The following is a 27912-nucleotide window of genomic DNA, read 5'->3' on the forward strand; positions in this document are numbered from 1 at the left end:
GACGACGGAGGCCGGGGGTCTGCTGGGACCTGGGCAGCGGTGAAGGTTGCGCTGGGCCCGGGCACTTGTCCGCCTCCCCAGGGCCCAGCCCGGCGTCGCAAACCCCACGTCCCCCGGCCATGCAGAGACAGGCCTCGGCTCGGCGACCCGGGGGCAGGCGCTGAAGGGAGAAATAACGTGGCCGATATGACGCGTTAAGAGAAAACAATTTCTGACTCTCAAATCGCTCCCCTCCAAACCTCCAATCCTCAGAGGAAGATCCTGGGCGAATTTGACTGGGGGGCGGGGTGATTGTTGCAGCCTCTCCAGGAAGCTCCCGGCTCCGGGACGGCCGACCGGGCACTGCGGCGTGGCGGCCCAGGTGACGCCGCCGGCGGACGTAGACCCCTGGGGCTCCGGGGAGCTGGCCCGGGGTCCTGGCTCGGCAATGCGGAGTGGGGGCCTGGTCCCCTTAGGGATGTTGTGGGGGGGGCGCGGCGGGTTCAAAAGAATGTGCCGAAAGACGCATGAGGGGGATGGGGAGAGGGGAGAAAAGGAAGGTTATTAAAAAAAAAAACAAAACTCTTGAGTTACAATCAATAAAATTACTCGCTTAATTAGCATGGTCATTCGGTTAAGCAGAATGCAGTAAAAGCTGAACCTCAGAATGGGGGGAGGGGAAAAAAGCTAGCGTCGACCCCAGGCCTTTCCTCAGAGACACCTTTGGGCAGCGGGGGAGGGGAGAGGGTGTGCGTGTGAGTGTGTGTGTGTGTGTGTGTGTGTGCGTGATGGCTTCGCAGATTTGGGTTTTTATCACCCAGCGGAGCCAGCAGCCTTTCGCCGAGGCGCCCTCGCCGCAGGGATCCGCGAAGGGGAAGCGTCGAACTGTACGGCCGGGTTCCCTAAGGCTCCTCCGGGCGGAGCGTGGCCGGGACGGTGCGTGTGCGCGCGGGGATCGGGGCGGCCCGGGTGGCCAGCGCGCGCGCGTGCAGCGGGGAGACGCGCGGAGCTCTCCGGGCCCGGCCGCCGGGCCTGGCCGCGGCTCGGGCCGACGGGGTGGGGGGGTGGGGGGCGGGCGGGGCGGAGACCCCCGGGCGAGCCGAGCCCCAGAGTCACCAAGTCTTCTCTGCTTGCCTCCGCAGACTATGGACCCGCACGGCGGCCGCCGGCTTGGCACGCGGCCGCCCGCCGAGGAGCCCAGTCCGCCGGCGTGCTGACCGGCCCCGCCGCCGCCGCCGCCAGTGACCCCGGACGCCGCCTCCTCCGCGCCGCCCGCGCGCCGTCCGCGCGCCGAGCCGCCCCCGGGCCCCGGCCGCGCTGCTCCCGGGAGGCGGCGGCGGGCCGGGGCCGGGGCCGGGGCCCGGCATGGATGGCCGCGATTTCGCACCGCCGCCTCATTTGCTGTCGGACCGCGGGAGCCTGGGCCACCGCAGCGCCGCCGCTGCCGCGCGCCTCGCCCCGGCCGGGCCCGCTGCGCAGCCCCCGGCGCACTTCCAGCCCGGAAAGTACTTCCCGTCGCCGCTGCCCATGGCTTCGCACACAGGTCAGTGCCGGCCGGGCGGGCGCGGGAGAGGAGGCCCTGCCGCGAGGTGGGCACGGTCGAGGGTCGAAAGGGATCCTGCCCCTCCTCTCCTTGGAGCATTTGCGGAGAAGCCTTCGGTTTCATTTCCCTGCTCCGGCACCGGTGGCGGCCCGCGCATCCTGCGGGCGCCCCGAGCCGGATCATCGCGGTTTAGAGCGGCCTTCCCCAGGGTTCCCCAGGGTCCCCCAGCGTCTCGGAGGGGCAGCCTCGGAGCCGGCTAAAAATAAAGCCTTTCCCCTCCTGCCACCCTCCCCCACCCCTTCCTGCTAAAGAACTAAATTCCGCGGAAACCTCATTTCTGCATTCTGCATTCTGCATTCACATCCTTAAAACATTCCGGGGCTGGGACAACGAGGCACATTCTGCGGAAACAAAACGGCCGTTGTGAAGGTGGGGGGGGGGGTTGCCGTGGCCTCTCGGATTAGGGCGGTGTGTGCGCGGGGTGAGCGTTAATAGGGGCTGCTGGTGTAAGACGAGCAAATCCTGTTTCTATATAAAGCCTTGAAGTGTCAGGGCGAGAATGGGTTTGCAGGGGATGCATTTGCTTTAACAAGTGCCTCTGGTATCCTGCTAAAGCCGGACAAAGCGTGGCCAGATCGCGGCCCAGCCCTGCGGCCTGCGCCCTGGGGGAGCGCAGCGCCGGCGCTGGCTCGGCTGGGGGCGGCGCGGGGGCCGCCGACGGATTTCGGTGCAGGCGAGTTCGCAGCAAATTTGCTCCAGGAGGAGAGAGCTGGGGCCGCCCTGCACTCGGGTCTTCTCCAGTTCTCTCCCGGAGAGAGCTGTTCCTTGGCAGAGCTGACCCAGGCCTCCAGAGCAGTCGCCGTCTCGGGTGGCTTTGATATTACTGTCGAGCCAGGTCAGAGGAGAAGCAGGGCCAGGCAGAGGGTGGCGAAGGGGCCGCTATCTCGCCTGAGACCCTGGAGGTCACTGGCCAGCGCCGGCTGAGTTTGCAGGAAGCTGGAGGGGCTGCGCGTGTGGGGACCCGCTGGTCACCCTGAAAGGTTGGCTTGCTTTTGTTTACAGTTTGTTCTAAACATCAGAAATGTTGTTTGCCGCTTTTTTTGTTGTTGTTAATTTGGCAGTAACACTTATTGCTAGCTTGATGAACTGTGAATACTAATAAAATTATATCTGCTTTAATGGGATTACAATTAGTGTGTGGATTAAAACGGATGGCAGAGTCAGGCTAGAAGGGAAAATGTCAGAAGGGAGGGCAGTCAGAAAGAAAAACATAAATTACCTAAAAAGAAAAAAAATACGAGAAATTGCTTGATTACTAACGGGCGTTTAGCATTTATAACATGAGATACGAAAAGTTCGAGCACGCTGAGAGTGGAGGGGCTGGACTCAGCACTCTCCTGGAATCAGCCCTTCGCCCGCGTTTCCTGTTCCAGTGCGAGCCTTCTGCAAGGCTGCTTTTTTCTCTTCCTTGCTCTTCCTTCTTCCTCTCCCTTGCTTTTTTCCTCTTATAGATTTATAACTCAAAAGAGCAAAAGTACTTGCCTGGGCAATTGGTGATTTTAAATATCTGTTCTTGCTGTCCCTGTGGTTGTCTTTCCTGCCCCTGCATTGGAGATGCTGCCCGCCCAGCTCAGCCCACACTGGGGGGTTGAGGTTGGGGGCTTGTGGTGGCAGCAGGGACAGTGCTACAGTTTCCCTAGCCCCTTCTGGCTGCACACACACACACACACACACACCTCCCCCACATATACCATACCCTCTAGCCTGGAGGGTGCAGAAACAAGGGTCCAGAAGGACCCCTGACACCAAGGCTCTCCCAGTAGTGCACAGACAGGCTGGGGCTGTGCCCCCCTTTGGGGGGGGGCAGGACCAGACCAGATTCCCCATCAGTTCAGGTCACTGCTGTCTCCCTCGTCCCCATTCAACAGCCCACGGCTCTCGCCAGGTCCTGGTCAGCCGCCATTTCCCCTTTCTGTTCTTATATCCAGATGCCGGCACCACCAAGTCAGGTGGGAACGTGGTCTGGGTGGCCCAAACCATTGTCTTGTTCATTCCAAGTTTGACCACGTGGTTCTTGGATCGTAGGCCATGGAGGGTTTGGAGAAATTGGGTGGGTTCTGGCTTGGTCTGTGTCCTTGACCCAGACCCTACCCACCTCCCCCATTTGCAGGGTGCTCTAGAGGGCGCTGGAGGCCCCCAGGGCACCCTGGCGGGGGGGGGGGGGAGCTGGAGGGCCACGTGTCCCCTGCTCCTGGAGGCTGTTTCCACCTCCCGGGGGGACCAGAGAGACCTATTGTGCTTGGAGATGTTCAACCCATTTGTGATGGGAAGGCTGGCCTACAGGGCGTCCAGCTAGAAACATCTGCTGCTGAAAGCCTTTTGAAATTGCTGAAAGCCAGTATCTTGTATTGGTTTTAAAATATAGCTACATCAATTTTTTTTTAAAGGAATTATACCCCAGACTACTTTGCTTTGGTCTGTATCTGTATATGATCTAGTTTAAAAAGAAAAAGGTATAATTAAGTTAAATTTTTTTTTGCATCTCTTGTATGGATTTCAAAATGGCCAGTTTGGCGGACTTTCTTCCCATTTTCACGGATGGCCTCAGGTCCACAGGCCACGGCTGCAGCAGCCCATCCCGCCCCTCCCTGCACTGACTACCCTGCTGAAAGGAAAATTGCTCCGAGCTTCTTCCTATTTGTCCGGCTCTAACATGGGAGTAGGATCCAGCCACCGGAGATCGAGTCCCTGGCTTCTGAGGATTGCTCGTCCCTGGCACAGACACACAGCCTGGCCAAGGGTCTCCCTCCCTGCCCTCCACCAGTGCTGCCCTTTCTCATCCCCACCCAGTGCTTTCAAAATGTCAGCTTGGGGGACCCCGATGGGATATTGGGCTCCAGGGCTTCTTCCATTGTTTTTCTAAAACTGAAAGTGCCGATAGCTTTATCATCGGGCTGAAGGGTTTTATGGTAAAGTGCTGTTCCAGTAACCTTGTCACCAAAAGGTGCAATTAGAATGTTTGGAATCGTTATTTTTAGTGCAGTGTTAGATTTTGTCTCTAATACAGATGGTCCGGAGGCAAAGCTGTGAAATCTAGGGGGAAAAAAAGGAAAATCAACAGCGCACCAACCCAAGAGTTTTCATCAGCGCTACTGCCTGGAGCGATTGGGGATCGTGCCTCTCCTCCAAGCGCGTTTAGTAGGAGGCAGCCGGGCCTGGGAGAAGCCCAGTCCCCGCCCCCTCTTCTAGCCGGTCAGCTCCTGCCCTCCATCCTTCTCTGTACGTCCCCCTCAGGGCTGAACTTTCGAGAATCACCAGGTCTCCACCCGAGGAAGGCAGAGAAGCCGATCAAGTCTTGGTTTCAGCAATGTGACAGCGGGTGGGTTCTCCTCTCCGCCCCTTCTCCCGGCTTCTTTGGGGTGTAAATGGCCGGGCCTGGAAGCCAGGTGCCCTGGGCCTGCAGTTGTTGGGAGTAAACAGGGCGGCACGTTCCTTCTGGTGGGAGAACCACAAACTTCTCTCCTGCTAACAGTGCTTCTGATTACCAATCTCAAAAAAGAAAAGAAAAATGCAGTAGAGGAAAAAAAGATAATTTCTGGGTGTGAAAAGACCCCATCAAAGGGTCCCCCTCCCTCCTCATGTGATATTTTTTTGTAAAGGAAAAAAAATACATTTTTGTAAATACCTCATTAACTCAATGACATGGTGGAGTGTTTCTGCAACAGTTACCAACATTAAGTAGGTGTGAAAAGAGTTACTTTCCAAAGACTCTACCCATCCTGCTCTGTAAGTGACAGAAGCAGACATCAAAGCCAAGGCTGCCCTGCGGAGCCAGGAATCCAGTGGCCTCGTGGATCGGCCAGGCTGTGGCCGCCTCGCCCACCCCAGCGAAGCCATTTTTGGAATGTGGGTTTTTTCTCAGTGGGGCTTGTACTGCCCCCATGTCTGATTTTTCCTACAAGGATATTCCTATAGGAATATCCAGGTCACGTGAGCACTAAGGCAAATTAGCCAGCGAGGCAGGGAGCGGCCTTGTGCCATCCCTCATCACCCCCAAACGCTCCCGTGTATTCTTAGAAATCTCCCTCGTCTGCTGTGAGACTGGGTTCAACAGCCCGCACAGACAGGACAAAACGCACAGGAGGCTGTTAGAATAACATGGAGGGAGCTAAAAATACCCCTCAGAAACACACATAAAAAAGCCAAATCCAACAACAGAACGAGCTAAAAATATTCCAGGCTTTGGCAAAGAGCACAGAGTTAAATAAATTATACAAGAGCCATTCATGGGAGCAAGTTGACTTTTTCTCTTACGGGAACCTGGTTCAAGCTAATAAAAATAATAATTTACTGGCCACTGAGCTTTGCTTGAGTTTAGATTTAATTGGTGGGGCTTCTGGCGTTTGTCACTTCTTGGCGATTAGTGGGCTTGCCCTGGCCTGGGGTAGGGTGGGGAAGGGGTGCTGAGTCTGGGTCCCTGGAAGCAGGGCAGTGTCTCTCCCCGCCAACCCGAGGAGCAGGGCCTGGGTGCAAGGGCAGGATGCCGAGGAGGCCAGAGAAGGAGGGAGGCTGCAGGGGAGTGGTCAGGGAAGGCAGAAAAGGGACAGGCAAGGCGCCGCTATTTTAATTTGATAAATGATCGTATACCTTTAAGAGTGTGTTTTAACAATCAAGATACACTCCAGCAAGTTGATAGGATGTTCGCTGTCAACTTACATATGTCATCAGCGGGGGCTGTGAGCATAAATAATGTGCGAGAGTGTGCGGGATGCGCTGCCGCCTCTCCAGGAGCCCGGCAGGTATCACCCCTGTCTCTCCTGCTGTCTGGGGGCAGCTGCCAGAGGAGGACGGGAGTCGGGGCACTTCAGGCCGGTTTTTTCCCTCTGGGGAATTCCCAGGTCTTCCCACCAAAATAAGAGCTCCAGACGGCTTGCTCAGAGAGACCACTGTGGGTGTGATCTGAGGCTGGAATCCAGCATTGGCTGGTATCTTTTCAGGGAGCAGATGTCTTAAGTTCAGCCATTTCCCAGGAATGTCAAACTTCCACCTTGGGATTAGGGTCAGGGTAACCTCCTTTGCTCTGTCCTCTTGCTTGCTCTTGATGAGACGCCCCCGGAAATCCCAGCAGGCCCTCCCAACTCCCAAAGGACTACACTTCCCAGAATGCTCCTGGTCTAGCTCCAGGATCTGAGCCTGGGACCGGCCCTAAGCTGGGAATTCCCAAGCTCAGATAGAGTTCAGCCAGTGCCACTGGGAATGAGTGCTTTCTGGGCGGAAGGGGGCCTTGGTTGCCACCTCCAGTAACCCCTTGCCCTTTCTCCTGAAAGAGGCCTCTGGGCCCTGCCTGGCTTCCTCCCTACCATAAATATCTGCATATAGGCCCCAAAAGATGGGAGCTGCCCCTCTGCCCCAGGGACACCCTGTGCAGAGGGCAGCTGCCTTGATTGGCGTGGCCAGAGTCCCAGGGGGATTCCCACCAGATGCCCTGATCTCAGCCCATTGCACGTGGCCTTCTCAGAGGGGCCCTGGTCACACTGGCAAAGGGTCAGCTTGGAAGGGATGTGGGGACTCCACCTGGGAGGCATCAGGGCTGATCTCTGCCTAGAGAGTCCCATGAGAAAACCCTGCACAGACTTTGGGGCAGCGCCCCACTCCCCAGCCTCCCACTGACAGGCGGCAGTAAGCCCTATCAATGCCATATTGACCAGCATCCACCCTGGATGACTTCTGATGAATAGAAACCATCCCCCCAGGACGGGGGTGCTGCCTTAGCCCCTCTGGAAGGAAGGCCTAGCCCATCATCACCCATCCAGAGAAAGTTCTCACTCCTGCCACTGCCGACAGCCTCCTGGAGAGGTGGGCACCCCTTGGGAAAGACCCTCGTCAGAGGTCTTTGCTGGAACTTGCGCCACAGCTCTCGAGCTGAGGCCGACCTCAGGGCTTTGGGGTGCAGCATGTGCCCTGTCTGTTTGGCAGTAGGTGACTTGCACTGCAGGGCTTCCTCCTGCCTTGCCCGCCAGGGGACGGCTCCCCGGGGTTCCCCTGTCCCCATTAACCTCTGGGGCCTCCTTTCTCCCACCAAAGACTCCAGATTAAAAGCAAACAAAATTACAAGCAGCATGCACTGTCTAGAACATATCCCCAAAGCCCCGGGCCACGCCAAGGAAGGTTCGGGTTTTGCAGCCCGCACTCCAAGGCTGCTGCTCCGTCTCGGCTTTGACGCCCTGCCCGATGACGTTTTTATGGGATAATATACCATTTAGATCATGCAGGCCTATTTGTCAGTGGGCCGCCCCTGTTTGTTGTAATATATAATATTACTGCCTCCTGTGGCCCTGCCAGCAGCTGCCACTGGAGGACGGGGACCGGTCGGTGGGAACTGGGTGTGGGCTTAGAGGAGGTAGGGGGGCGCCGGGTGGGGGTTGCCCCCTCCCCGCTTATGGGATTGGTGTGGGTTTGCAGCAGGCTGCGGGCCTGGCGGAGAGGCATCCAGTGCCCAAGCTGGGAGCCAGCCGGGCTGGCATCTGAGGGCTGCTGCAGCTGTCCAGACGATTAGGTTCCAGATTGGATCAGCCAGGAAGCTTTTTTTTTTTTTTCTTTCTGACCTAGGGTGGGGGAGGGGGAGGAGGGAATGAACAGGTGGGTTGGGTTCCCTGCCCCCTCTCCCCTCCCCCAGGGCCCCCAACAAAGAGTCCAGTGTCTTTAGATCCAAAGACTTTTGAGGCTGGGGAAGGGGGGACCCACTGTGTGCCTGGAACCGGAAGGAAAATTAAAGCAGCCCTGCTTCATCCAAGTATAGGAACTTGGTTTCCTCTAGAAATTACCAGAAATGCAGGGGAGGGGCAGAGGATAGGTGTGCTGCTGAGAGAGACCTCTGAGCAGTAGGCTGGGGTCCCCAAGGGTGGCCTGGGGCGGTGTCTTCTTGGGGAACCTCGCCAAGTAAGAGAGACTCATCAGCCACATTTAATAACTAAACCACCCTCTGCCATCTTCTTGGGAAAAGGCAGTCTTGGCTGGATCCCTTTGCTACTCCTTCAGGGAAGCCAGAGCCTTTCTTCCCTGGGACTTCCTTCTGAAGGCAACTCTGGGGAGGGCACCATGGTCCCATCATCACAGAGCCAGACCAGGCAGGGCCCCCCACCATCAAGGCAGGCATGCTGGGAGCACAGCTGGATGGGGGTGAAAAGAAGGCAGTTTGGGGACAACCAAGGGGCGGAACCCAGGGTGGGGACGCGGTGGGGGTGTGGGGAAGGGGCTGCACTTCCAGGCTGCTGTCCACCAGCATCTCACGAGCATCTCACAGCACCCGGTGGCAGGCTCCGTCTCAGCACAGGCATTGCTGCCTGGCTCAGCCCGTGTCCCCTTTGGGGGCAGAGGCACAGACCTACCCTGCAGACCCCAATGTCCCCACAGGCCATCCAGTGCATTAACTGGCCGAGCTCACATGAGCCCACAGTGAATGGACACACGTCACACCTGCTCATGTGTGCTCACACCCCCAGGCATGTCCTTACACCCACACCTGCTCACACTCATGCAGACACTTGCTCACAGACACTCACAACTGGCCTTCAAGGAGTCACATCCCAGTTGGCCCCTGGGAGAGCCAGCCCGCCCCGCGATCGGAATGTGCGTTCTGATCTGTCTCCACTTCCCGCCACCTGCTCCATCCTTCAGCTCCTGGCCACCTGCCGGGGATGGAGCCTGAAGGTCCCCAGTGACCCTCGGTGGGAGGCTCAGGGCCTGATGTGCAGGGCTTGGTGCTGGTGAGCTGCCCGCCCCTGCTTCAGCCCCCTTCTTCACTGTGTCACTGTGGAACCCATCCTCTGGCTTCTGCTGAACTGGAGCTGGTCCTTTCCCAGCACCCGCCCCAGGCTTCTGCTTCAGATGCAGCTATCCCCACGTCCAATTCCTCCAGGAGGTGCCGGTCAGCTTCCCTGCCCTGCCTCTACCTGCAGGTCAGCCCCAAGCCTGTCTGAGCCTTCAGCCCTGCTTCTCCTTCCCTCAGGGCCTCCCTTGCCCAAGCCCCCTACACCGTAGGTCAGCTCCCACCTACCACCCTTGTCATACCACTGTCCCCGAAGGTGTTCCCAACACTCAGCACAGGTGCCAAGCCACCCACAGGCTCTGGTCACCTGTACTCCCCTCTTTGCTGCCCCAGGTACCTTGTCTGCTCCCCTTCCCCTGTCCCTCCTGGAGTCTCCCCACCTGGGCAGCCCCTACAGCCACCAGTGCCCAGGCTCCAACCTGCATGGTCCGTGACTTCCGGCCCTGACCGCCCTTGGCAGTCTGTCCCCCCAGGCCTTGCAGCACCCCAGTCCTTCTCCACCCGGGGCCACCTTCCCCGTGGGAACACAGCGTCCTGAGTCTGGGTGTCTGTGCCCTCCATCCCTTTGTTCCCCCGGAGCTGGGCCTGGCCGTTGCTGGCCTCCCTCCCCTGCAGGATGGCTGGGGCCCAGACGGGGTGTGCGTGCCTGTCCCCACTTTGGTAAAGCACGCACGTGCCTGTGGACATGAAAAAAGCCCTGTTCATTTTTTTTCTCTTGCAATTTTGACCCCACACTGGAAAATCGAGATGATAACCCTCTGGGAGAACCTCGTGAGGAAGAGAAGGGCAGGAGACACCGGAGCCTGAATTGGCCCTGGTCTCTTCACTAAAAACCAAGGTGCCCGCCCGACACCCGACCACACATACATGGGGACATTCACGTGGGCAGTGTCTCCAGCCTGTGTGGCCACCTTCCAGGGGCCAGGTCAGCATCTCCTTACCTTCCAGAAGCATCTTCTGTCGTCCGCAGAGGCTCCCAGACTGTGTGCACTCCATTTAAAAGAGGTGTCAGAGCTAAAAAGATTGGCAGAGAGGACAGTCCCCTCCTTCTTAGTGTCACACCCAGTGACGGGGTGAGGGGGTGGCAGCGAGAGGTCCACTGGGCAGTGCAGCCCAGCGTCATCCTTGCGGCATGCGGGCTGGCCTCTGGGCGCACATGTGAGGTTGTGCAGTGGAGAGGGGGACCAGTGGAGATAGAACAAGGCTCAGGATGGGACTGTCCCTGCGGAGACACCGCTGCCCCCCCCCCCTGCAGTAAAGGAGGGACCTGGTGGAGCAGGAGCTGGGCACCGGGTGGGACCACTTTCTGTCTGTCCCTTGACTGGCCCCTGCAGGTGACTCCCTCACCGTCAACATGTGTGGTGGGGCACCTACGATAGATTGGAGGGCAGAAGCCAGCGGCTTCACCTGAGCCTTAGGGCCTGGTGGGCGAGGGGGGACAGATGCTGGGGGAGAGCTGCCCGCTCCCCTCCCCTCCCTCCTGTGGTGGCTGGCGGGGGGCAACCAACAAAAGGGAAATGAGGGCACAGGAGAGATGAGGGAGCAGGGCTGTGGCCCCTCGCCGTCGCTGCATCTCCATCCCGGGCAGGCAGGCATGGCAGCGAGGGGCTGCAGGCACTGGAGCATTGTGTTGCCAGGTGGGGCCCGCTCGCTGCACCACTCTGCTTTGCAGCATTTACACACCAGGAGGCTTAGGAGCCGCTCCTGGTTTTGGCCTCAGTGCCCAGCCTGGGAGGAGTGCGTGGCTGCCCGGGGCTGGTGGCAGCTAGTGGCACACCCCCGCCTGCACATCTCGTGGAGGCTCTTTCCCACAAGCCCTGCCTCGCCAGATCCTGGTCGCTTCTCTCCCCCAGGCAGCGCTCACATCCCTGCACTTCGCACTCAGTGGGGCACAGGCCCTTGATGCCTCGTCCCATCACTCCCTATAGGGTCCTGGCGGCCGGCAGGTGGGGATTCAGGACCCAGTCTTGGACATGGAAGCGGTGAGGGCAGGACCGGAGCTCCCACCCGCCTCCTGGCCTCAGCAGCGCCGTGCAGAAGGGTGCCAGCAGATCCCTCTGTCCCTGGCCTGTGTGCACAGCCCTCCTCACCCTACACAGGATGCAGGGGAAGGAGCCGGACCTCTGGTCCCCCAGGACTTGCCCGTTTGCCTGGTGAGGCAGCTGCCCTGTTCAACTGGCCTTCCACAGGCCTGGCCAGCAGGTCACTTGAGGGCAGTTTGCCTGAAGCCAGTCCCCTTTTTGAGACATTTTGCATCCCTTTGGGTCTCCTAAAAATAAGCTTTTAATTTGTTTTAAATTAATATTAAAATTAAATCTAAATTAAATTGTAATGCATCTTTAGGCGAACTCTTAAAAAGCCCTTAACGAGTATGAATACAGATAAAATCAAGAAAAGTTGGGAAGGTGCACACGAGCAGCGTCATCTTTCCACCTGTCAAACGTCTGCTCCAAGATACAGGCCAGTGAGATAGCCCCAGGCAGCTGCGCAAGGCAGTGTGGGTCACCAAGAGGTCCGAGGGCCATTGCTGGAGGCCAGGGTGCCCAGGCAGCCTGTGACTTCCTCAGATTCCAGGGTGAGGGTGAGTGACCCTGCACACTGCAGCCACTCAGTAACTGTTTGTCTAACGAATGAGCTGGGTTAGAATTTCATTCTCTGGATGGAGCTCAGGGCCCAGTCTGTGGCTTGGGTGACAAGGACGTTTGTGCTGTCCGGTCTGGGCAGCACTTTCTTCCGATGTTCCCACGCCAGCTGCCTGCCCTAGTGAGGTCAGCAGGTGCCCCGGGCTTACCTGGGCACTCCTCCTGGACTGCCTGGAGCTGATGGAGATTCAGGGCATCCCCACCAGGCCCTGGGTCCCTCTCGGGAGCAGTCAGCTGGACTGGGGCCTGGCCGCTGGACCAGGTGGCCGGAGGGCATGGTGCATCTTGAGGTCTCTAGACTGTGTGTGGGGCACCCTTTGGAGACCTCATTCCACCCGGGCAGCCCAGCCCAGAGCCCCCTCCCCTGCTCTGGCAGCAGAGCCTTTTCCACACACGACACTTGGTCGGAGCCCAGCATGTGAATCGGGCGAGGGGTCAGTCCTCAGGCTCAGGGCCGAGTCCCCTGCTGCCCCCTGGCCCTGAGGCAGGTGGGGTCCAGGTGGAGGCTCAGCAAGACCACTTGCTTGCTCTGTGGTCACATCGGGAGCCACCCAGGAGCACAGGCTTCTGGGCTGGAGGTCCAAGGCTGGTTCTCTGCCTGAGCCCCCAGCCCCTGGCATGCGGTGGGGCTGGGGGAGCATAGGGCTGGGTGCCCAGGCTGTGGGTGAGCTGCACGGGGCAGGGGTCTTCTCTCCGTTGGGAGCTCTTGCTGGGCCGCCCCAAGGCTGGTTCCCCGCTAGCTCCCCTGGGCTGGCTGGCACTCCATCCCCATTTGGGACCCCCAGACCAGTGGAGTGCACTTCACCCCAGAAACAGTTCTCCTTGCCCTGTTCACTTCAAGAGTTCCCAGAAACACCGTAGTTTTACGTCAGAGAATTGAGGTTTTTCTCTCTACTTATACTCACCGTCTTTAGAAATTAAAATATTTTATCTCCGTTCTTTGAAGGAAGTGGGGTGATTTGTCAAAGCAGCACTGTTAGAAGAAACTACAAGGATACAGAGCCCTGGGTGCATCCTGCCCCCACTCCATCTCCCTTCTCATGGGGGCGCAGCGCTGCCCCCAGGAGCACACTGTGGGGGATCCCTGCTCCCCAGCGGGCTGCCCCCCCCCAGTGCTCCTCCCTCTAGGAGCCATGGGCAGCCCCGGTGCCAGGCCTTTTCCTGCTTCTGGTCACAGACATTAGAGTCGGGTTGGGAGGGCAGGTCTGCTGAGAGCCTCAGAAGGCAGGGATGGGGTGCAGAGGGTGGCCTGTCAGAAATTCCAGAATGTGGGCTCCCTGGAGGTCTCTGCCTGGAGAAGCACAGGGCACCACCCCCCCATCTGCTGGGAATGAATTGGGAGTGTTGGCTGCCCTCTTTCCCTGCCTGCCCACAGCTGAGAAAGAGGCGTGTTCAGGCCAGCTCGAGGCACTGAGTGCCTGGGTCCAGGGGATGGGGTGCAGGAGAGCGGGGTGGGCACCTCTGACCCTGTCCAGATGGGCTCTCCCTCTGAGGGGACCAGTGGGGCTAGGGCGTGAGTGTGCACCCTGATGTCTACACTGAACTAAACCACTAGGGCGTTTGTCTCCTTGCAGCTGGCTTATTTCAAGATGGTGTGAAGGGAAGCCTTGCTTTGGCTGAGGCTGCTTCTCCAGCTGGCGGGGTTTGGAGGGGGTGGCGCCGACCAGCCCTGGTCACCTCCCCACGCCCCCCCACGCCTCCCCTCCTGTTTGCCGGCCTTCAGGGGCGTCCTGGAGGGGGAGTGCTGGTCGTTCGCCAGGGAGGGTGTGAGAGGGAAGGGAGGCGGAGACCCCAGAAGGTGTGAAGAACAGGAGGGGGTGGGGGGCAGCCCTCTGAGTCACTCTCGGCCAGAGTCCGAGGCGGCCCCGGTGGGGAGTGTTGGCCACCCCGCACTCCCCGCCTCGCCAAAAGGCTAAATTTACCCTTTTAATAAGAACCAGACTTATATCCGGTTTTCCTTTGCTTTTATTAGTTCTGGGCTGTTGGTGGTTGGGCCTGTCCCCTGTCATCATTGCCTCTATATTTGTGGGCCTGGTGGCTCAACAACCACAGAGTTTTCCTATTATGGCCTGTGAGACACTGCCTTTGGGCCAACCGGGTCTTCTGGAAGGTTCTCCTGGACCAGCAGAGAGGGGCTTCCCCTGTGACGCACTCATGTTTCTGGGCGGGCACCCCTCACCGGGGCTGCCCCCGCGTCCCAGGGCTGGGCTGGCGGAGGCTCGCATTCTGCCCCCACTGCTGCCGCCCCACGCCCCTCCCCCACCAGGACCCCTCTCCCACGGCTGCAGCTGTCTCTTCCTGCCTCCAGCCTCTTCCTTCTCTTCTGTCCTTCCTTCCTCCCCGTGCCTGTCTCGGCCTCCTCTTCTTGTTCCTCTGTCTTCTCGGGGCTGTGGATGGCAGCTGGGGTCATTGGGTGGCATCCTCAGGGACTCTGGGGCTGTGGCAGCAGGGGGTGGCTTGACCAAGTGAGTGAGGGGGGTCAGACAGGCCGACATCTGGAGGCCACCGGTTTGCGGCTGGAGGGGACTGCCCCAGATTCCAATAATTTCTGGGTCCCGGAGAGCCTGCCTGGTGAGGCTGGCCCTGCCCAGAGGGGGTCCCAGATCAGAGGGGGCTTCTGAGCTGCTTCTCCACCACAGAGGAATCGGGCTGTCTGTGGGGAGATGGCCCCAGCCACGTGACCTGCCAGCTGCCCCCAGAATCCACACAACTGCTGGACCCACTTTCAGGTCCAGGTGGCTGGGGGCTGAGCAGCTGGGTTGGGGAGGGGGCCGACTCCCAGGCAGGAGGGGGTCGGGGGTCTTGGTGCTGCAGTTTGGTACAGGCTTGAGGCTAGCGTTCCCCTTCCACCGTGAGTAAGCTGGATATGCCCCCCAGGGTGGAGAAAGGGGGGGTGTCCTGGTGTCTCTCGCCTGCCACCACAGGCATCAGACAAAATTAAAGGCCAGGAGCATTTTTCAGAGTCTGGGCCAGGAAGGAGACTGGTTTGGTGGCAGCGTGACCCTGGGACGCAGCATCCCTCAGGGCCAGCCCAGCCCGTGTGTGACTCCCTCACACAAGAACAAGTCACCACCTTGCGCACACTCGGAGCCAGGCGTGCACACCCACATCCAGAGTGCACCCTCAGAGCCTCTGCCCCAGACCTGCATGCACATCTGTGCCTGTGTGCACGGCCATTGCCCACATGCACACTCAGCCATGCACACACACCCAGACACACCCTGAGTGCCCACACATAGTCCCTTCGCTGCCTCTGTGCCCCTGTGCACGGACACATACACAGGCACACACATTATCTCATGCCTGGGCCACTGGTGGGTTCCAGCCCAGCAGGGAGTGTCCCTGGTGGCATCAGGAATTGAGCTTGCAAACTCGTGTACACCTAGAGTGGGTCTGGTGGCCGGTGGTGTGGTGCAGCCTCTATGGCCCCTGCTGCGGCCGCTTTGGGTTTCCTGTGGGGCAGTCCAAAGCGGCCCCTCCCACCAGGGCCTCGTATCCCCATCCCTATCCCCCTCCCCCCATTCCTCTCCTGGGTGGTCAGACAGATGGACGCCCACCTGCCTGCGAGCAGGCTGGACTGAAGCCTCTCCACCCCCAGTCCACGCGGACACCCAGGGTGGACATCCTCCCTCCCCTTCCCTCTCCTGGAATGAGAGGAATGTGGGCCGGGTCCACGCAGTGGGCTGTTATCCTTCCTGCCTCCTCTTCTCCAGTCCGCTCCCTCTGGAGCCTGGCCCAGCACCGGAGGGGCACTTTGGCCTCCTAGGCAGGCCACCCATCCCTCCAGTGTCTCAGCCGCCCCTGGTGTTCTGAGGGAGACCCAGGGATGGCCTCAGGGGAGCTGGGTGTCCCCGCGCCCAGACAGGCTCTGCAGGGGGCTGGAGGCAGTGGGGAGCCTGAGCAGGTGTGAGCAGGAGGGTGGGAGCTGTTCTGGGCGGGGGCGGCGGGTGCAGCCGCCAGACGCAGAGCTGGGGAGCCCGGTGCCAGCAGCCTGTCAGCTGGGCCTCCAGAAGCAGCAGGAGAGCCTGGGAAGGGGCTTGCTTCTCAGCAGCGGCCGCCAGCCATCGCAACGAGGCCCTTTTTGGTTTTTGTTTTTTACAACCCATTTCACCGTTTCCAGAAAAGGTAGCTCACTTAAGTCAAAACAAATGCTCGTTCTGCTGTAGCTGTGTGCTCCCGCTCGCTCTCCCCAGCTCTCCAAGGCCCTTCTCTGTCCCTCTGTCAGCCTGGCGGGAAGGTGGAGGCTGGAGGGAGAAGGGGTGAGCAGGCCCAGTGCGCACCTGGCTGTCCAGGGCTCCGGGCCTGGCCTCTGGTGTGCCAGCCCCTCGCGCTCTGGGGGCTTTGCTGCCAGTCAGCCCCTCCCTAGACTGGAGGCTCCCCAGGGTAGCACCTGGGCTCCAAGGCAGGAACACCCTCAGCACCCCTCGGGCCTGCCCAACATCTGTTGACCGTCTTGGCTGCAACAGGTGGGCCTGGCACAGGTTGACAGAGGAAGGCCCCTCCCCCTGGTTTTGCCTGGGCATGTGCGGTCACCTCTACCACGGCCAGCACATAGAGGCCCTGTGAGCAAAGGCTGGACTTAGTGGTCAGGGCATTCCCGCCCGGCTCCATCCAGCTGGGGCAGCTGGGAGGGAAGTAGCCACATAGTCAGGGCCCAGGTACGGCTTGTCTCCTGGTCCAGGTTGTCTGGGCCTTGGAGCGTGGGAAAGGATGGGCCTCTGGGGGTGGGGGCCTGGCCTGAGGAGCTGGGCCATGGCAGTGGGTGTGGGGTGTCAACCAGCCCTCCTGGGCATTCTGGCTTCCGGAGTGGTTTTCTCAGCCAGCCCGGCACCCGGGCCAGGCCTCCGTGGTGTCCTAGGCAGAGCTGAGGCGGCGCTGGAGTTGGGGCTGGAGCCCTGTGTCTGGGGCTGCAAACCCTGGATTGGGCCAGCCGGGCAGTGGGGATGGCCAGCTGGGGGCTGGTGCGTAGTACAGAATGGCCTGCCTCAGTGGCCCTGCTGACACCTCACACAGCATTCGGGTCCCTGTCCCAAGATGATGCTAAACTTGTCCAGATCACTGTGATGAGAGCCTGCAGAGGACGCAGGGCACTGGCCACTGTGACCATGCTCACTGGAAGGGCCAGGGCAGCCTTGAAATGGACAAGCCTCATCCAAACCCCAGCCCGAGCACTTGGGGCCGTGGGGCCAACACTGATGGTGCCCATTCCTTTGTCAGCCCCGTGGTGGGACCGCCACCTGGGATCACGAAGACCTGAATTGATACAAGGTTCATAAAGCCCTTGCCGTGAGAAGGGCTAGTGCAGATGGTGCCAGGATCAGAGCTCCCAGCCCGGGGGCTCTGAGCTGAAAGCCCCTCTGGCCCTCCCTGCTGCTCGGGGCTCCCACCATCCCCTCCCAGGTTGCTAACCACAGCACTCCGTGGGCAAGGACCTTGCCAAGAGGAAAGAAGCCTCCAGCCTAGTTCCCGGCCAGACTTGGCCATGCAGCTCCAGCCCTGGCCAGGGCCCAGGCCGCCTCTGCTCAGGCTCTGTCTGGGCCTGGCTACTGGTCGGCGGGCGGGGGCTGGGGAGGTGGCAGCCAGGTCTGCCCACGCCTCTGCTGGCTGGGCACGGTGCCATGGCCAAACTCCTTGGAGGTGGAAGTGACACGGGAGCCCGCATGCTCTGTCAGGGTCAGGAGCCAGCTGGGGGTGGTGGGGGGACTCTGGGTACCAGCAGTCCCCTCCCCCACACCCACCATGTCAGTGCCCGCCCAGCAAAGCCTGTAGTACTTTGTCTGCTTCCAAACTTCTAGCCCAGGATGGCGGGGGAGAGACGGACCCCTTCAGAGCAAGGCTCATGAAGCCCCATCGTGCAGGGCCCAGGCTGGAGGGCCTGTCAGGGAGTTGTCTTTGCACCTGCCCAGCGTGCATCCCCCAGGGCTGGCCTGCTGGTCAGAGAGTATTGAGAGCCCTTGGCAGGACCTGCTGCCGTGGGCTGGGGTTTTCGGAGGAGAGGCCACCTGGGTACCTGCACAGGTCTCCCACCAGGGCGAGTGGGTGAGTGCCCAGAAGGTGGTCCCTGGGACACGTGTGTGGCTCTGCCCCAGGGCAGTGGGGTCTCCTGTGACCTCTGTTTCCTTCCTTGCTGTGTCTATCACTTGAACGTCTTATAGTGAAGGTATAAAGACATAATATTCATGTGACAAGCCTCTTCCGTTTTCAACGTGAAAGGAAAAAGGAGGGAAAAGACCCCCCAGATAAATGGCCCAGCCTGAGGCGGGACACAGGGGGCTGCAAGCTGCCCACGAGGCTGGGAGAGGTGGAGCGGCAGGGGCAGCCCAGAAGGCTCGGAGCAAAGGGGGGCCCTGGGGAGCCCAGGACCGAGGCCAGAGGGTGGGGCTGGAGCGCTGTCCCATTTGCTCACTTCCCACACTCTGGGACAGAGGTCCCTTCATCATGGACTCAGGAAGGGCCCAAGAGGGTCCCCCAAATTGGGAGACTGGCTGGCATGGGGCGAGGTAGGCACACAGCAGGAAGCTCTGCCTGTTACTGGTTTGTCCCCTGCCCCGTAGAGCCAGGACTGGGGCTGGCTGAGCTGCAGCACACCCCCGCAAATCTCCCGTGCAGTGGGACCCCCTTCTGGGATGGTGTCGAAACAGGCACCCTTGAGAGTCCCCACCCAGGGCCAGGATCGGTCTCCCGGGGGAGGAGGGCATGAAGTCCCATGCCTCCCCCACCCCCACCCCAATTCCAGCTTAGGGGACCAGTCAGGTCAGACACCCCTCTGGGCCTCAGGCCTGCTCCCTACCTGCCCCTGCCCCAGGTAGGTGGCCCTTGGGGGTGTGGGTGGTGGGTCTGCAGAGGTGGCCTGCTGCCCGTGCAGGGCCCCCAGGTGTGGGAGACCCTGTGAGGGAGCCGCCTCTGAGCCTCGGTTTCCCTGGATCCTCAAACCGGAGGGGCCCCATGGGACGCCAGGCCACTTCTTCCACCCAGCCTGGGGCCTGCCCACTGCCCCCGCCCGCCGTGGTGTGGGAGAACTCAAGGTTCTCAGGCCAAGCTCCTGGAGAAATCCTTTATCCAGACCGACTCCTGGACTCAGTTGCTTCCCACTGTCCCCAGGAAGAGCAGGGTGGAGGGACTTCCCTGGGAGGGTGCGGGGGTGGGAAGGCCTGGGGGACATGGGGTGGGCCTGGGCGAGGCAGGAAGAGGCCTCAGTCATCCCACAGGCATGGGCCCTTGCCTCCAGGGTCCCTGGAGCACAGCAGGGGCCGCCCTCCATCTCCTGCATGCTCTACCCGCCCGCCTGGGAGGCCAGTACTTCCCTTCCCAGCCCAGAGTCCCCTCCCCTGGCTGGACATGCCTGTGGTCTGGCCGGGGCCCATGGCAGTCCCAGTCTTGCGGTCTGGGAAGTCCCTGGCTCCTGGGCACCTTCGCCCCCTGCCCCTGGGTCCTCTCACGGTCTCCCTTTGGCCTGATACCCACCACAGAGGTCAGTTCACACCTTGGTGCCTGGCAGCGCTCACAGACCCTTCCTCTGAGGCCCGTGGCCAGGAGAGGCCTCTCTCGTCCACATGTCTCATTCCCGCAGGGGAGTGGAGGGAAGGGGAGGGGAGCTGCCAGGGTCCCGGCGGGGCAGCCCCTCCCTCTCCCCAGCTTCAGGGCCGTGCCGCCTCTCTGCTGAGTCACCCCGTGTCTGGGAAGCTCCCAGGGCCAAGCCAGGCTGGATGAGGCATCACAAATTCACAAATTCCCCCTGCCTCCTGGGCAGGGAAACAGCTGCCCTGACTCACCTTGGGCCGGGCCTGCAGCCTCCTGGGGCCCCCAGAACCCTTGCAAACCCCGCCAGGCCCCTACACTCAGCCTAATGGGATGGTGAGCCCCCAGGTTCCTGTACCCCATCCCCTGGGATGGTCCCAAGCTAGGCTCTCTGCCCATGGAGTGGAGGTGACAAGGTGCCGGGGGCCCTGCTGGGGTGGGGGCTGAGCAGTGCAGCCCAGACCACCCACCGGGCACCGGGTGCTGCTCTGCGCAGAGTGCTCTGTGTACATCCTTCCTATGCAATCCACTGGTCGCCATGGTAACCTGGGGAGGCTTGATCATCCTGGCCTTGGCCACCGGACTTGGGCAGATAGGGTATACGGTGTCGGAGGGTGCAGGTGGGCAGGCTACGGAGGCTGGCTGCCAGGGGAAATGCCAAGAGTGTCCTGGACCATAAGTGACTGCCTGCATCCGATGCCGCCGGTCAGGGCCTGACCCTGAGAAACCCTGGGGGCACTAAAGCAGATCCTGACGCTTCCATCCTCAGGCTCCTCTCGCGTGTCTCTCTTCCTCTGCCTTGGTTTCTTTTCTTGCTCACCTGGGAGAGGGCACCCCAGTCTGATGAGGTGGTTAACTGGACCTGGGGAGAAGGTTGAAGACGCTGCCTGGGGGAAAGGCCGGCCCTCCCAGTGCCACCCAGGGGGTAGGCAGAGACTGCTGGGACCCGCTGATCCTGGACCTTTCCAGGAGGTGTACTCTAGCAGGTCTGCCGGCAGCTAAGAGGCCTTGGCCTGGGAGAGTCAGAGTCAGAGCATCCGAGTCGAAGACCCGCCCACAGGGCCGCCTGTTTCCTACAGGCCCTGGGCCCCACAGTGCGTGGCACCTGGTTGATGGGGGTGGGGGTGAAGGTGGGTGATTCGGCAAAAGTGCCATTCTTGGGGGTTTTGCAGTAACAAGAGGGTGTCAGGGCCTCAGGGGCCCAAGTGGGCAGCTTCTCCCACCTTGGCTTCTTGGCTGTTTGAAGACAAAAGCCCAGGGAACTTGGGACCTGATAGTCAGCCCTGGAGAAGGGCTCCTCAGTGCTGTCCCTGCCCGGACTCACTCTTGCTCCCTGTGTCCACAGCCAGCAGCCGCCTGATGGGGAACTCTCCGGCCTCCTCTTTCATGGGCAGTTTCCTCACCAGCAGTCTGGGCTCAGCGGCCTCCGCGCACCCCAGTGGCCCCAACCCCTCCCCCTCGGATCAGGCCTACCGTGGCTCCCACCCCACCACCTCCCAGATCTGGTTCTCCCACTCCCACGAAGGTAAGTCGGGGCCGGGACTCCCAGCCGCACCCCGCGGCTGAAGCCACTGACTGTGGTGCCCAAGGCCAGTGGTGAGGCAAAGAGCTCCCCCGCTGTGGCTGGCAAGAGCCAGCCGGCAGACCATGCCAAGCACTCTGGCGAGGGGCTGCCTCCCTGTTGAGGAAGCCCCCACGGGGGAGGTGGTAATTGGTTGGAAACAGGGGGCCAGTCTCGCCAGTCAGTGATCCTGGCCAGATGTGCACCAGAGATGGGCAGAGAGGGAAGAAGGGGGTGGGGCCAGGAAGGCTCTGGGGAGCCGAGGAAATGTGGAACACAGCTGGGCTGGCCGGGCAGGGCTGCGCCCACCTCCTAGACTCGGGGAGGCATGGGCTCCAGATGTGTCAGCTGGGAGGGAGGGAGGGGTGGGGAGGAGAGAGCTGTCAGCAGACTCCGGCTGCCACCCTGGGGGCCTGGCCGAGAACAGAGCCCTTCCCGGCCCCTTCCTCCCCCTCAGTTGCAGCCTCGTACACACAGTAGGTGCCTCATACGTGTCTCAGGCCTCGTAGCTGGCAGAAGGGCCCCTGCAGACCCTTCTAGGACATTGGGGCTCCCCTTGGCTTTCCCAGGGAGGGACAGAGCTCCCCACCGCCCAGCTCCCCACTGTCTGCTCAGCCCCTGGGCACTGTGACGCGGGCAGAGGCCCTGGGCCCCAGTGTCCCCCGCCCGAGGTTGCTGGTATTGGCTCGGCCACCACAGCGTGGGAAGGGTTAAACCCGACAGCGGCTGGCACACGGAGAGGTAATTGCAGTTGGCAGCGGGCACAGAGGGCTCTCCGCTCCTGGCACCGGCACCGCCGTAACTCAATGACTGCTGAGCAGCGGGCGTTGTGTTTGCAGAGCACGTGGACCCACACACCGCGCCCGCTGCCGCCCGCGTTCCAGGCGGGGAGATTAGCGCCCAGTGCTGCTGGAGAGCGAGAGAAACTTCTCTTTGTGCAACAAGAAAGGGGCTGTTTTCCAAACAGGACAGGTGACGAGTGAGGGACAGTTGTTAAAATAATCTGGGCTTTAAGCGCCGTGTGGAGCGCACATGTTGGGCAGGCGATAAGGAGCAGTTCTCCTCCCCGGTGGAGGGGAGGCCGGGCTGGCCCTGAGGACCCAGGTGGGCAGAGCAGGCTCCCTGGCCCAGACACCTCTGCTGCCTGCTTCCCACCCCTGCCTCTTAGCAGCCTCCCCGGGGGAGACCTGGTGCAACAGTGCCAGGCCCTGGTTCGGGGCTTCCTGGGCCGGCCATGGGTGGACCCCACAAGCTCGTGGCACCCCTCGCTCCCCTGCTCCTTCCAGCCCTTCCGCCTTCTGTGGCTGCCGGGCAAACTCCTGGCCCTGGTGGGAGCATCTGGCCCCCAGGACGTCTGTGGGAGGGTGGAGAGGGCCAAATGCTGTGGCGAGGGCAGGGGATGCCCACAGCAGCCATGTGGAACCACCTCAACCGAACTAACGGCCGCTGCCCTGCCCCGGCCCAGCCACAGGTGTGTGGGCACAGCCAGGCTGGCTGCAGCGGTGGCCCCTGGTCAGGGTCGGGATGGCAGAGCTCTGCGTCAGGAGGCATATATCCCCCGCCACTCCGGCCCACCCTTGGGGACCTTGCCGGCAAGGAGGGCAGTTTGTGGGCAATGCCACCTGCCCTGGGGCCCGGGGAGAAGGTGCCCCTGTCTTGCCCCTCTGGGGGCTGCTGGGGAGAGGCGGGTGGGAGGCAGCCTGCAGATAGCGCCCTCAACGGCCTCCAGACACTCACTTCCCCCGGCCAACGGCTGCCTTGGCGGAGCTGCTTGTGGGGCACCCCGCCGCCCGCAGCCACAGCCTCAGAGCCACCTGGCAGTGACAGTTGTCACCACCCAGTGGGGTGGGACCAGCGTGGGGGTAGCACCCTGGCTGTGCTGACCCCCTACCCACCCTACCCATCCTGCACGTTGGGGAGGCAGCTGCTTCGAGGCGAGGGCAGCCTGAGCAGCCCTGAAACAGCCCCGGGGCCTCCTCAGGCTGGACGTGCCCACGGTCTCACGGGGGAGGGCACGCGTGTGGGGCGCTGGGCTCAGTGGGCAAACACTGGTGGATGCAGGACAAGGGGAAGCAGATGGGGCCTCCGAGCCTCCCACCTCAACACAGGCTCTGGAACACAGGGTGGGTGGGGAGCAGGGCCCATCCAGGGCTAAAGATGAGTGTGGGAGAGCAGCAGCCCCGGGGGAGAGCACCCCAGCCTGCCGGGTCCCACCTGAGGTAGCTAGTGCATCTGTCCTGGGGACCACACCACCTCCCAGGCCTGTGCCTCGGTCTCCCCCTCACTGTCTCCCCTTCTCTGCCTCCGGTTAGGCTGCCCCGCCTGGGATCCCCTTCCTACGGGGTTCCCCTGCCCTCCGCCCTCTGCAGCCTCGCTCCGACAGGCCACGTGGTGTGGCTGCCTCGCTGTGAGCTCGCAGCGTAAAGGCCGGCGGGCGGGCAGGCGGGGCTGGGGCGAGTGGCAGCGCTTGCTGGCTGGCTGCCCTGGCAGCTTGCCTGGCTGCTAGTTTGACTGGGTGCCAGCTGGCTCCCTGCGTGCCGGGGCCTGTTTCTCTGCCGTGTGTGTTCAGGGGAAAGGGGGGAGAGGTGGGCGGGGGGCACGCGACATGGCTGGAGAGTGGGGGCCGGCAGGCACGGTGGGCTGCCTGGGCGGGCTGCTCAGAGGTCTGACCTCACCCTCATCCCTTCACCACCCCCAGGATGGGTGGGAAGACAGGTGCCTGGCAAAGCCCGCTTGCCGCCCCCTCCCCAGTCTGGGGCGGGTCAGGGCTAGGCCCTTGAAGGGGTTCTTAGCTTAAGGGCAAGGAGGCCAGGATGGGCTGGGGGGATGTCAGTGGGGGCCAGGAGGGGGGATGGGCCCAGGCGCCTTTCCACTCCAGGCAGGGCCCCCCAGCTCTCCGTGGGTGGACCCAACCCACCATCTGGGGGACAACTGCCAGAGCAGGGGCCAGAGCTTCCTGCTTCCCTGGTGGAGCAGCTGGGGTGCAGGAGAAGCACCCCGGAGCTGGAGGAGCCGCCTCAGAACATCTGGCCTGGGGCAGAGCTTGTCTGTCCAGCCCTTGGGCCTCCTGGCCCCCCGGTTCACCCAAGTGAGGGGTCCTGCCAGAGACTAGACTTTCCCTTCTGGGGCCTAGGGTAGGGGTGGGCGGCGGAACTGGCCCAAGGCAGGGGTGAACTAGTGTCCAGCCAGCCTGCCCTGGGTGGGTCCTAGCGGGGGTGGGGTGCAGCACAGCTGGTCCTATTGTCAGCAAGCCTGGCCTCCTCCCTCCCTACCCCACCCCCGGCGGCCTGGTGGGACCACCCACAGGGCCATGAAAGGGGATTCTGTTCCTGGGGGTTCAGCTGGGGAGGGATGGGGGCCGGAGCTGCTGTGCTCCCACAGCCTGGGCTACTCATGGTCTCTTGTGCCACCTGGAGGGGGAGCCTCGAGAGGCCGCAGGCACATGTGCCAGCGCTGGCCGTTAGCCTGGCTGGCCTATTTGTCAGAGCCGCACCCGCCCCGGCAGCCACTTCTCCATCCAAGGCCGGGCTGACCTCCAGTGGGGGCAGGGGCTGCACCAAAGAGCCACTGGGCACTCCCTGCTGTTCCCGGCCCCCCAGCTTCCCTGAGCCCTGTCAGCTGTCCTTCTGTCCCCCTCTGTCCCCTCTGAGGCTTCAGGGCTCACCAGGGCTTCTGGGAGCATGTCTGTGTGAGGGACAAAGGTCCCAGCCAGTGTCACCACCTGTGTGTGGTGACACCATCTAGAGGAGCCCGCCACCAGCCCTTCTCTGAGGCAGGTCCCTGCCCTGGACCTGGTCCTTTTCCCCCAGACCCTGGCAGCTCCAACCCCTTCTCCTGGCCTCAGTTTTCTTGGTGGCCAAAATGGCCTCTGAATCTGCCCCCACAGGACCACTGACGATCACTCCCACCAGCCCAGTGAAGATGCCCCCACGTCTAAGCGGCACCCCTCACTCTGCCCACCTGTCCCTGCCCATGCTGGAGGCGAGGAGCTGGGTCAGTGGGAGCAGCCGGCTCCTCTGAGATCTTGGGACAGCATGGGGGAAGGGCCCAAGCTCCCCAGATCCAGATGTGGGGATCAGGGCTGCCCTGCCAGACAGGCCCTCTCCCGCCAGCTTCATCTTAGCCAGAAGGAGGCCTGTCCCGTCTGGACCTCTGATCCCCTCCAGAGCCTTCTCGGGCCAGCCCTCCCTGCCCCCTCCCTGTGACCTTGGCCCCTCACTTGGCCATGCCTCAGCCCGCCTCCTCATCAGGGTCCCAGCCTCCAGTGACCCCTCTGTCCTTGCAGGTCCCCTGTAGCAACTGTCCACTGCTGGGCCGGGGGCCTTGGTGCCTTCCTGGGCTGACATTTGCAGCAGGGGTGTGTGTGGGCAGCCCTGGGTCTAACAGGGCTGGGGAGAGGCCTGGTGTCACATCTGGGTGTGGGGCTGGCTTGCATTGTTCCTGTGGCCCCAAGCCCCGTGTCTTAGACACCCCGTGGTGGTGGGGGGGAGGCGGGGCTTGGAGTGCGCAAGAAGGCAGGGTGCGGAGCCAGGGGCAGGAGGTCTGGGGAGGGGCGGCGTAAGGGTTCCCTCTAGCTGAGCTCCCTGGCAGTCAGAGCTGCTGAGTGGGGTGTTTGTGAGGGTTTGGGGGGGTCATGCCAGCTTGTTCCCAGCCCCAAGCTCTGAGAGTCTGTTATCTTCTCCAGCTTTAGTCCTGCAGTGAGCCCTGGGCCCCAGCCCTCCCCAGCCCGCAGGCCCTGCTCCCTCGCAGGGGCCGCTGCCGAGCCCTGCATCTCTGCTCTGTGCGGCCTGAGCCCAGCTTCTCCCTGCGCAGCACGTGCCAGGAGCCCAGGACTGTCCACAACCACCTGGCTCCTGGGCTAGCTGCCCGCTGCTTTTGTTCCAGAGGTGCCCGCGGCAGCCTGGCACCTTCCCCCGGCTCTGAGCCACTCCTCCCGGCCTGGGAACAGACCGAGGCTGCCAGGCCCAAACCTGGGGTGACTGAGGGTCAGTGTGTGTGCATGGTGGGCCAACTCTGATGGGATGGAGTGGAACAGGAATCATCCTGTGCCACCCTCAGGCCCCCACCCCAGCCCCCAGCTGCGAGAGGCTGAGGCCTGGCCACTCCCTGAGGGGCCCAGCTTCCAAAGCCACCTTCAGCCCCAGAAGGGGTCTCACTAGGCTCCTCCCAGGAAAGCCCAGGGTGGTTGATCCCGGGAGCTGCACTTTGATGCACAGCCTGGACACCCACGGGTTCTGACCACTGAGTGTGAGCCTGAGGGGGCTTATGGACAGAAGCTGGAGTGTTTGGCAAGGAACAGGGAGGACATGGGGAGGGGGCTGTTGCAAGGTTACCCACTTCAGATACTAGAGCAGGGGTGGTGGCAAGCATCCTCCCAGCTTGCTGCCAATGCCCCTCCTGTACCCAGGGCACACATTATTAGTCAATCGTAGCACTTTCTAAACTGCATGTGGATGCAGCCTCAGAATCCTTCTTAATCCAGCATTCTGGGTGGTCACTATCGTTTAGTAGTCTTTCGCACCACAGTCGAAACCCATTGGCACCCTGAGTGAAAGGGGTGTCACATGGGAGAGAGCCAGCACCCAGTTAGTGTTGGGCATTGGGTCGGGGCCCCTAGCCTGGCACGTGTGGCAGAATTCAAAATGACAGGAGTGTGCAGGGCCCCAGGAGCAAGAGTGGTTTGCCTAGGTGTCTGTGGGGATTGCTGTGGGTAGAGAAAGGATGGGATCTGTCAGGGCTGGCAGGACACGGGTGGGGGGATGGCGTGGTCTGGTGGTGCTCTATCCAGAGAGGCTTTCGCCTCTGCTGAGCCCTGGAGGGTGGCCCTGACCCAGAGGAGATGGGTAGTTGAGATGGTCCGATCCGGGTTTCCCAGAGCCTGCCCAGTATGGCTGGCTATGTAAAAGGATGGTTCCTGACCCCAGGGGTTGGGGGCTCAGCCAGTCATGTTGCGGGCAGCTGCCCTTGGGACCTGATGCCAGAACCTTTCTGGCAGCCCCTGGCCTTAACTCAGGGCTCAGTGGTGGGGAGAACTTTCTAGCAACTTGAGCCTCCAGGGAGGTGGCAATACCTTTGTCAAGGTGGCATGGGGGGCAGGGGGTGTCCGTTGCAGAAGGCCTTGCCCTCGTGGGTGTGTGGACAGCTAGCAGGGAGCTGGGGCAGGACCCTGGTAGCATGGGGGTGATTAGAGCCCTGTGCGTCAGACACCTGGAAGAGTTTGCTAAGCCTGCAGTGTCTGCACTGAGCTCTATGGGCCTGGGGGTGGGGGTCTCGAGGGACCCTGTGGTGGGAGGTCCCCTGACACCCCCCCCCCAGGGGATTCTGGTCCTCTGTTGGCTGGCCATGCACCCCTCCCCCAGGACTTGGCCAGGAGCACTCCCACCATAGCCTTCTGAGGGATGCAAGAGCAGCAACTTCCCCCGGGAGGGTGGACCCTGCAAGGGCCTTGGGGAAGTGTTGCCACCTCCCCAGCCTTGGTAAGAAGAGGAGGTTCTGGGCCTGGCCTGGGGCAGGTGGGGTCTCGGGGGCACCTTGGGCTGCTGGGAAAGTTCTACAGCAAAACCCAGGAGAGGTGAGGTGCTGTGCAGGTGGGGTGGGGACTGACCCCACCAGAAGAGGAGGGCAGATGTGGGGATGCCGAGGCTGCCCTTCCTTCCTCTCCATCTGAGAGGCTTGCAGTGGGCCTTGGGTCCTCCCAGGCACCCACCCCTTCTCTGGGGGGGGATAAGAGGAGCCCCACCCCCCCCACGGCCCCCCTCACCTATTTCCCCTGTAAAGCGTCCCCACCCTCCTTCTCACCCCTCTGTCCTTCAGACCCTGTCCTCTGGGCAGCCCCCACCAG

General features: G+C 61.7%; 1 protein-coding gene across 3 annotated transcripts in view; it reads left to right on the top strand.

Moving 5' to 3' along the window:
- The first annotated feature begins 1325 nt into the window (after positions 1-1325).
- The window catches only part of BAHCC1 (BAH domain and coiled-coil containing 1), a 56693-nt gene continuing 30106 nt past the window's right edge, over positions 1326-27912 (top strand). For all 3 annotated transcript variants that reach the window (XM_059909003.1, XM_059909004.1, XM_059909005.1), the window contains exons 1-2: positions 1326-1522; positions 20856-21035. In XM_059909003.1, the coding sequence (XP_059764986.1) occupies positions 1345-1522; positions 20856-21035 (358 nt within the window). In that variant the 5' untranslated portion in view covers positions 1326-1344. The remainder of the gene's footprint in view (positions 1523-20855; positions 21036-27912) is intronic.

This window comes from Balaenoptera ricei, chromosome 20 (assembly GCF_028023285.1).
Source record: "Balaenoptera ricei isolate mBalRic1 chromosome 20, mBalRic1.hap2, whole genome shotgun sequence".
NCBI classification, from domain to species: domain Eukaryota; kingdom Metazoa; phylum Chordata; class Mammalia; order Artiodactyla; family Balaenopteridae; genus Balaenoptera; species Balaenoptera ricei.